The sequence below is a fragment of the Rhipicephalus sanguineus genome, chromosome 3 (assembly GCF_013339695.2).
Source record: "Rhipicephalus sanguineus isolate Rsan-2018 chromosome 3, BIME_Rsan_1.4, whole genome shotgun sequence".
NCBI classification, from domain to species: Eukaryota; Metazoa; Arthropoda; class Arachnida; order Ixodida; family Ixodidae; genus Rhipicephalus; species Rhipicephalus sanguineus.
Genome location: NC_051178.1, coordinates 183,864,582 through 183,874,849, shown reverse-complemented (window position 1 = coordinate 183,874,849; position 10,268 = coordinate 183,864,582). Strand labels below are relative to the sequence as shown.

The window sequence follows — 10,268 nt, the reverse complement described above, 5'->3', positions numbered from 1 at the left end:
GTTTTTTCACATCGACGCGTCGTAGCATGACATAATACCATACCTCATATACTGGCCCGTAGATCGAAGTACGATCGCACGCCGTTCGCGACCAACGAGCATCACACAAAAAACAATGTCGCGATCGCTTTTAGCCAGTCAGTGCATTTTATCAACATCGAAGACCTAGTTGAAATAGTTAAGTTCTGACGGGGCTCACGCGCGCATACATACGACGGAGCGAAATAGCTAGTTCGATCACAATCGTCTCAGCTAAATGCACATAAAGCACACACGACACCACAATCGAATACTACTACGAAAAAATAAACTCGAAGGGGGTCTCCATGCGTTCGTACGAACATGTACATAACTTTTGGGACATGTGCACGACGCAGTTAGAATGGTTAGAACGCGACAGTTCGCCGCGTTGTTCACGGAAGGAAACTTCACGGGACACATAAGAAAAGCAATAAACATTAGCTCCAAATGCTCGCCGCCACTCGTAATCGCGCCATCTCGCACGGCGGAACGGCGCCGAGCGGCCCGAGCGTAAGGACAAGCAAAGGCGTAGTCCGCAAGCGCCCGCATTGCAATCCGTCGAGTCCTCACAAAGATGGCGGCGAGCGCGTATCGTCTCTTTTCGGCGTCTGCTAGCCCGAAACCTTCCAGAGAGCTTCCACGACTAAATTGTCCTGGAAGCTTCTGGCGACCCTCGGGCTCCCCGCGGGTCGCCAGAACCGTCCAACCCGAGAAAAACGAACGCCAACCGGAAGTGCGCCACGAAAAAACCGAGAAAAACCCGAGAAAAACCCGAGAAAAACGAGCGCGCTCTGGCTGGCTCTGGCAGCCCGCGGGTAGCCAGAAGTGGAAAATCGAAGAGCCCCACTGTTTCTACATCTTAGTGTACGCGCTTCAGTTTTCGAAAGCTTAAAGCGCCGGATACGTATGTGCCAACACGCATAAAGCCCCTCTACCTTCATACAGCAGCTCTCGCAGCGACATCTTGTGTTCGTTCAATCACAAAGCAACAGAGACAGTTTCGTTGTTTCCTGCTGTTCCTGCTGAATAAAAGTCTCATGGTTCCTTATCCATTTGCCTGAGATCACTTGAAGGCGAAATTTAACTACTTTTTCTTCTCAGTCGGTCATATCCCCCCCTCTTAAAGCTTTCAGCACCCAACGCGGTCTTGCACTGCCTCCGGGATCGGAGACATTGGAAGCTTTATACACCTCACATGGTGTTGCAGTGCCTCTGGGATCGGCCCATCTTTGACCAAGCTAACTATGTCGTGTGATGACGTTATTATGTGACGTCATAGTTACTTCATTATGACGTCAGAAATGTTATCTACCTGTGACGTCATGAGATGCCATCATCGCATGATTTTTTTGCATTGTTCGCGTTGACTCGAACGGCCACTTTTCGCGCTTGAGGAGGCATCTAAGGCTCTAGCCTTTTAACAAAGAGCAGCCATTTGCGTTCTTGTGTGGCACGAGTACAGCTAACAGCAAATGTACTGCTGCATCTACGATGTCTATTGCCAGAATTGACAGCCGTCATCGAATGACACTGTGTTTGTTTCTTGTTGGCAGGACATGTTTTCTGCAAGTGCCCGCGAGCCTTTGAACACCATTAAGATATCTGTATCGCGCAGTAGTCTGGGCTTTGTGAATGTGCAGTTTATTTTTTATACAGTGCAATATGCAGTAGCAGAAAAAGGTGCATTTTACACGTTGAAGACGATTTATTGTCGGTAATGAATGACGAATTGCATTGGGTCTCGCAGTGCTTGCAAATGAATAAGCGTGACTTGGTTTACGACGGATATTTACAAGTTGCATACACACACTACTTCAGTTTTGGTTGATGTGGTGCAGTGAAGCCGGTTCTCGCGACATAGTTACTCTGCTCGTCCACCCGAACAGGGCTTGCAGTATTGCCGCACACTGAGAACAGTTGGAAAGTTTCGCTGCGATGTCGAGCCTCTGAGTTCCATATGATCTGGATGACACAGGTGACAACAGCTGGTCCTATAAAAAAGCACAGGGCATAGGCGAGCACTCGTTTGTCGTCCGGAAAGGTGTGGCGGAACTCCACTTGTACGCAGCGCGTCACGAAGTAGGACCAAGCCGTCGCACAGTCACAAAGCACGGGTGTCACGAGCGGGCAGCCTATCGCGTTAGCCTATGCGTGGGTCGATCAAGCGTCCTTCGTTGAACTTCCGGCATACGGAGTTGAGCAGCGGATTCTTGACCCCACACACACCGTTGAAGTCGTCCATGTCGATGTTGAACACCATTACTCCCCCGTAGTCCTGTTCCAGCACAAAGTCCACCTGAAAAGAGCCACGCTCGTAAGACGTCGCCGCTTCATGTTCACGAAAGTTATTCGCAACCACAGCCGCGCTCAAGCTCAGCAGGATGTAGGGTGAGACTACGCAACCCATGCGCCCACGTACACACGGGATATACTTTGTGTCGTCTGCTACATCGCGCGAGCATGCCGCTCCGTAGTAGCAAGGCGCCGGGCTTGATTGGCTGTAGTACAGCAAGAACGGCGTACTCGTGTGCGCCTGCGCCGCTTCGATTCGATGCGCAGCCACGCCGGATGCACTGGCGCTCCGCAGAGCACTCTGCTCTTGCTTGCTTTATTTTTGTACAGTGGAAATCAACGTATGCGTACGTACCTTAGCAGAGATGCTCTCCTCGTCCTCGTAACCAACCCACTGGTCACCGCGGTAGGCGTAAGGACACTGGCCAATTTCGTCGTACTCTCGCCTCCAAGAGAGCATTGTTATGTCCATGCAAACCTGCGCAATTAAAATACGTTCATACCAACCCTGGTGTTGCTCCGCTGCATGAAGACGCGTAAGGATTCGAGTTCCTTTTGTCGTCAGTAGGTGGACTTCAAGAAAAGAAACAAGCCTTGGTTAACGTGGCAAGCGGTTTCGCGTACCAATATAATGTGCAACGCGGAGTACTGAACAGACTCGTAATAATTTGCATGTGCGTGTGGGAAGTCAATAAGGGTGGCTACATGGGCTTGGCGGTATGGCATCGTCACCGTGTTGCCGCGCGACAGGGTACCTTAAGGTTTCCCTGCAACATGAATTGTGCGTTTGGAGAGAATGTAGCGGAATAGCTTTGATTATCTCATTAGTCGAGTTTCGTATGGTCCGACTTCACTGTTTTACTCTGTTAATCTATCTTGCTTTCTTTCAGGTTCATTTCATTCGTGATCGCATTCCAGCTGTGTACTAACAAGTGCGATTTAGGGATGTGCAGATCGGTGCTGCTGCATTTACCACCATTGAATAATATTTTTTGCTCTTCTGACGTCTCCAGCCGCTACTCAATGCATTCATGATTAGGCGAAGCTCTGGGCCGTATTATGTGGAGAGAGATGGGGAAAACCTACGTCATTACACTTCCCACTCTGATTTTTTTCCTAGGTGCTTTGAAGTTTCACTTTGAATAAAATACCGTATGTGTCCGTAGTTCACATTAACACCCATAGCGCGCAAAAGCAACAAGACACAGAGGTGCGACGTGGTCACGGCGAGTCCTACATTTGTGTCTTGTTCCTGTTGTGTGCTATGGGTGTTAATACGGAGTACCAACATGTCGAAGTTCACGTTCTCTATAGTTCACATTGCGTCTCGTCTATCAGTGTTGTCTCTCGTTCCTTGTCTCAGCTGAGACACTTCATTATGTGCGAGACACCTTTCTTGGCAGCAGGTACGCGTTCACGTACCTCGTAGTAGGCCAGTATCTCGTCCGACATGACGTACGGTCCTGGTACGGCGTGTACGTCTCGGCGCGTGGGCGCAGCAAGCGCGTGTCGTCGCGGGTCGAGCAGCGTGTAGCTGCGGCCGTAAAAGGGGATGCCCAGCATCAGCTTCTTCTTGGGCGCGCCCAGTTTCACGAGCCTGTTCAGGCCGTCCTCCTACAGAGACGAGCGAGACGAAGAAAAACGGGAATGAAATATTTGAAATGTCTTTAGACAGCTTTAACAGAGCGTCGCTATCACTCCGTTCCGCACATGATGCATCGTTCCGAGCCAGTGCAAGGAACTGCATAGATTCCACCAGGGTCATTCAATACTTACCTGCAGGACCCTGGGCGTACGTACCGTTACTCTTACGATCGTTCTGTGCTCGCGCATTACCACTCCCGCTACGCGTTTGTGTGGAAATTGCCGGCATATGGAGGGCTTGCCGGATTGGAGCATTAGTACTCTGCTAAATCATTCTATTCATACACGGACACATGCCTGTCGTACCCTACCGGTATCGCTCAAACGAAATTGTCAAACGAATGAGCACGATCATTCCTGGGGCGCTTGACGAACTATCAGGCACTCATTTGTCAATTCTTAACTTGGAAACTGTTATTCAGAGTGCATCGAGAGTGCACAGCGGTGGCTTAAACTCCTCGCAACAGTCCTTTCAAAATGAGCGCCTGTATAATGGTTCCCGTTACAACAGTGCATGGTCTAGTCGTAGAGAAAGGTCTAGACATAATGGATGGGAAATACAGCGCTAGATAAAAGAGAACCTTCTCTGGTATTAGGAAAGGCACTACGTGTACAGTACAGACATACCGCGTTGAGAGCGGCGTATTGTCCCTTGTCGAAACAGCGCCTCCTGAGTGGGCTGTGCACGTCCGTGTAACCCGTCCACGTGCCGCGAAGGTCGTGCGTAAAAACGTTGAACCAGTCCACGTACCTGCGGCAGAATCGTGGAGCAGAACGATGCTTCGCTAGAGCTATCAGACGAATTTGACTTCTAAGTGCGAGAAACAGCAAGAAGTAAATATATTTCCCGGAACTACTACTTACGCGAGGTTCGAGTTTGCCTGAAAAGCACACTGTAAATGGACACTCACAAAGCGAAGAAATCGTAGAAAAACAGAAAGCTCGTGGCGATCGCCCATTCAGATATCGACGATCTCTGATGTGGTAAACAGCTCGACAAGTATACATGCGCGAAGACTGAGGAAACAGATGCCATTGGCGTTGTCTCCTTTCGTCTCCGCTTCTCACGTCAGTTCTTGTGTTTTTACCTTTATATTGTTATACCAAAAAACCGAGACAATGAGCATATTGCAGGGCAGTTCTCCAATTTAACGTCATGGCGTTTTTGCAGATTGTTTTTGAATGCCAGTCATGTGCGGTTTGCATGTATCGTGCCTATCGATGTGAGTGACTACGCGTTTTCAACTTGCGAAAGCCAACAGTGAGAGACATTTTGCAAAACCTTCTCAATAAAACACAATCTTCCCTTTTTCTTCTTCCATTCCTCTCCTCTAAAACTACTGTAGCGCTTGGTAGAGCTCTCCAATTCTTCGCTTCATGTCATTAAAGGCACTAACGCACATCTTTTCGCCACCTAAATGCAGACGTAACTGCCCTAAAAGTTTGCAGGCGCTTACCTCGACAAAGCTGCCACGTTGAAACCGGTCTTGAGCAGCATTGGATCAATGGGAATGGTGGTCGAGAGCATGAAGTCGTACTTCAGGAATTCCGACTTGAGTTCCTTCAAAAGAAAGGGTACAAAGCGTCATACATAGCGTCATCTGTAGAAAAGCATCAATATAACTGGACTCGCTATACTCCGGCCATAAAGTTGGGTTGCATACATCACATCTGCCGACGCATTCAATATGTGCACGCAGATATTAAAAGGAAACGAAATACAAAACTGTCGCGCTAATCATTCACAACCGTAGCACGGCAGCCAACCACCTGATCAGTCTGCTAGACACCCTTTCAGGTATCACCCATCCATCTATCATCCTTGAATAAAAGAGCTGAGCTAGTCTTCTAACATTAATATGATCTTTTCTGGCTTTCTGGCGTTCTTTCTCTCCACTAATGCAGTCCGCAGACCCTGGTAATTTCAAAGGGGTATCTGGACCTCGTATTGATTTATTTATATTCCGAAACAACTGACTGACATTATTCCACAGTCGAAGTTCACTAATCTAGCGCGCACTTTTTTTTTGTCTTTTGAAATATTGAAGTTGTAAAAAGCATCTACGTAAGAAGACGTCATGAACAACACCATGGGTTCTATGAAAACGAACAGAGAACTCATTGGTTATACAGTACCACACAGCACGGCAAAAAGTGTTCTTGCATATGTTCAGCCTGTGCGTATACCTTCATGACGAGGACAAAGTTTTCCTTGTCGCCCTGGCTGCCTCCTCGCACCATCGTGCCCGGGTACTGCCACGATATGTCCAGACCATCGAAGCCGTAATGGCGCATCCAACGCACGGCGCTCTTCACGAACCTCCGCCTGAGAAAAGCAGAATCCCGAGGATGAGAAGAAAATTACATGTTCTTCACCGGTACTCCTTCATTATCATCATCATCACCGTCCCATTCCCTAGAGCGATTCGTCATCGAAGTTTCGGGGTCCACGACGGCTCCACTGACGTATTTCCGTCACGGATATGACGTTGCAAAATGTACACTAACAAGTGGCAAAGAAAAAAACTAGAAGTTCTGCCAACGGGAGTCGAACCTACGGCTCCTCGCTCCGCAGAGTGCGGCGCGTACTGACTCGGCCACAGGCTGCACGTTCTTCAGCATACCAACGGCGAGCTATTTATATACACCATTTACCGTTGGCCGTACTAAGAGATCGGTGACACTTTAACGTGTTTTCGTGATCACTAGCGAGATGGCGCGAAGGGCTCGAAGGGCGCGCATTAAAGGTCGTCGCCCCACGCGTTGCTAGTTTCGAGCTGCTTGCCGTTCTTCGCGTGACATTACAATTTGTTGCTATAGCATTCATTTCTTCGCCCTTGTGCCGAAACAATGCAAAACAAACGCTCAACTACGTCGGTGAAGACACGTTTCATTTTTTGTTATACTGATTCCTATGGCAGAGAGATCAGCCATGTTTATTATTATTATTATTATTATTAATATTATTATTATTATTATTATTATTATTATTATTATTATTATTATTATTATTATTATTATTATTATTAATGAAACCACCCACACTCACTTCCCTACAGCCGGAAGAGCTGCATCGCTCCATAGTAAATGCTGCGAAGCTTCTCAGTTGAAAAGGGGTGAAGCTTTTCAAGATTGCGACAGCGCGGAAGGTACCAACCTAAAAAACTTGGTCTTCCAATGACTATGCTAACTTAACGTAACTCACCTGCTTACGGTGCGGCTGACCATTCGTGAGAACACGCTGTGTCCGTACTCCCAGCCTCCGACCGAAACGAGCGTCTTTATATGCGAGTACTTCTTCTTTATTGACGTGAACTCCTCGTACAAGCCTGCGAGCCAAAAGGCAAGAGAATGTCAGACACACTCGCAACTTATTCTATATTAACGTACTAGAATGCTTTTTAGATGCGAAGTATCTTAAGGCCGAGCTCAATCCGGTGGTGGTGGTGTGCGGCGTGACCACCCTTACTGCGCATGCGCATACCCTCTCCACACTCCTCCTCTCCACTCACCCTCTCCCCTTCCCCTCACCCCTTCCCCTCACCCCTCCCCCTCTCCACTTTCCCTCTCCCCTTCCCCTCTCCCATACCCATCTCCCCTCCCCCTCTCCCATATCCCTCTCCCCTCCCCCTTTCCACTCTTCCTCTGAAACGCGGGCTAGACATGCCGAAATTCTCTCCTGCGCAACGCCGCGATGAGCTCGAGCGCATGCGCGTCCCCTCCCCTTCTCTCTCCTCTCCTACGCTGCCCCCCTCTCGCCCGCCTGTCGACCGCGTTCCCCGCTCGCCCTGTGAGAATTAATGGCCAGGCTAGATGGAAGATACGACGCGCGTAGCGTCCCTCTTCGCGTTCCACGACGCGAGGTCGGTAGCATGCCCAACGAACGCCAACGGAACGCGATCGTGCAAGTTATAGTGTACTAGAATAGTATTCTAGTACACTATAGTGCAAGTGCTCCGGCTTCGCATCGCCTCATGGTCCCTTTTAGCGGGAGATGGTGTAATTTTTTTGTTTCTTTGTTGTTTTTTCGTATTGTGGACGCATGGGCTCGTGAAGCAGTTTGCAGAAATTTGCTCTCTGCAAACATAAAAAGTTGCTCAGAAGTTCGAGAGCCTGCCCGTTTGTGCGACCTAAAAGTCTTATAAATAAAGGGCGTGCTAGGTAGGGCTGCCAGTAGTTGGTCTACAAATGACGACGTGGCGCTTTCTTGGCGCCTTCTGCGCTCGAGTAGATTTAACTTTGCGGAGAAAGTCAGCGTTGCGTACCATTTTTGATTGAGAGTGTTCTGCTTTTGCTCAGAAGAAAATGCAAGACAGCCAGATTTATTTAAACCCTTAAAATAAATAATAATAATTCCAAATAATAGTGCCTTAAATTATTTATTTAAACATACAACTACATTCAGCCGTGCTATCGCACGTGATCTACTGCTGTGTAGCTTTAGCTACACAGCAGCATAATCTTGTCCGCTCGTTACGGGAACTCCGTTTTTCGTATGAACCACCATTTTCCCAACTCATACCGCCACTTTCGAGAGTTCTCCATTGTGTGCACCCAGCCTGCTTGAGCGTGTGCAAAACAATCGTACTTCATGCTTTGAGTATCATGACTTCGTGATAGCCATGGATAATAGAACTGGTAGTTAATCCTATCCATAATTATGAAACGGTGCCACAAAATAGGACAAGATTACTAAAGAACACACGAACCCAAGCGCCGATATGTCGGCTCTTGTGTTCATGTGGTTTCGTCTCAGTGGTGGTGTCTGATTTCGTGGCGCCGTCTCACAATTGTGAATCCATACCAACTCGCCAAATCGTCAATCCTACTTGAGGTAAGTGCTGTTACCTACTTAAGGTAAAAGCCGTTGGAAGCGCCTCTCTTTATTATTCACAGTCCAACGTTTGCCCTTTATAACTCGCAATACGTTGTAGAAATCATGGGAGCCTACTTACCAGTGTTGTTGAGGTAGGCCGACATGCTGGACTCGATCTCGAACGTCTCGGAGTTCATGGTGACGAAGGCCAGGGTCACGTAGTTGCACAGGTGTCCCGGGATGTCCGAGACGCGGTAGTTCATTGGGCTCGGCCGCGTCATGGCCTCGCCATAGTAGTAACACACCACGGGTTTCTTGTCCTCATCATCATCTTCAACCAATGAGAGACAGAGAGAAAAGAATAGACCGCAAGAAAAGGTCGTTACTGAGGCAACAAAATATGTGTCATGTGTCATCGGTCATGTGGAGTGCACTGTGTCGATTAGAGCGGTGACATTGCTCTGCACACAGTGAAAGCTGCTGAATTTGTGAACAGGGCGCCAACCCCGGATGCGAAACATATTTAGCATTTTTTTTGCTATTTTTAGTAATATGTGTGCTTGTACCGTTCGTTTTTGTATATACTCTGTGGGCATATTCAAGTGGACCGAGATTATGTCGACCCGAGCTCACAGAAGCTTCCCTTACGTAGGACGGTTTCCCTACAGACCGGGCTTCGGTTACAATTTTTCATGTTAATGAAGAGATCCCCGCGGTGATAACCAATCAAACTCCTTCGCGAAACAATATTATTGAACACCGGTCCATGCAGCTTCATGAGGAATACTTACGTGCATTTCACTATCGCTGTCCTTTGACGAGAAGGTTATTGCGATATTGCTTTGTTCCATGTAACGAATACCCTTCTTATAGCGTGTTCGAGGAGTCTAACGTGTGGCGAGGCAACGATACTTTCGCGTCATCAGTTTGGCCACAGAGGGTCCTTACGCTAGGAGCATTCTTTGCTATAAGAAGCGCTGTGGAGTTTCCGAGAACGGATGATCCTCACCTTCTCGTACGGCCTTCAGTTCAAAAAACACACCGGCGCGTACAAGACTGGAGAGGTGAATTACCGCCTGATTACGTGGCCGGCGGAAGCTTCGCTACCGCTGCTCTCAGAAGTGAAATTTCGCAAGTGACACGCTAAGACTTACCAGCGTGTGCGCTCAATAGGTGCGCTGCGCATAGAACCAGCAACGCTTGCCGCCACATGTTGTTGCTTGAATCGTGTGTTTTCCGAGCCTGCGTGAAGCAAGACAAGATATATGGACAGTCAGAAGCGTAATTTTCAACAGCGGCAACAATCTTGACTTATACTAAATGCATTTACCTTTGTGCGCTACTTTCAATTGTGGCATATATTCAAATCAAGGAGTGATCTACAGGGCTATACCCGGGGCCCACCGCTGACTGAGCGCAACGTCCCCGCATCAAAAGGCATGAACAGGCGGCTTACTAGAGTTCCCCTGTCCGAGAGACCTCTGATTTAACGGCT

General features: G+C 48.3%; 1 protein-coding gene across 1 annotated transcript; it reads right to left on the bottom strand.

Annotated features, from left to right (window-relative positions):
• Positions 1-2,074: 2,074 nt before the first annotated feature.
• On the bottom strand, positions 2,075-10,012 carry LOC119387814 (endochitinase). Its single transcript, XM_037655334.2, has 9 exons — positions 9,928-10,012; positions 8,913-9,104; positions 7,163-7,286; positions 6,145-6,283; positions 5,415-5,518; positions 4,585-4,708; positions 3,736-3,927; positions 2,669-2,791; positions 2,075-2,317 (listed from the first exon to the last, which is right to left on the bottom strand). The coding sequence occupies exons 1-9, from the start codon at positions 9,983-9,985 to the stop codon at positions 2,162-2,164; spliced, it is 1,212 nt and encodes a 403-aa protein (XP_037511262.1). The 5' UTR covers positions 9,986-10,012; the 3' UTR covers positions 2,075-2,161.
• Positions 10,013-10,268: the final 256 nt, after the last annotated feature.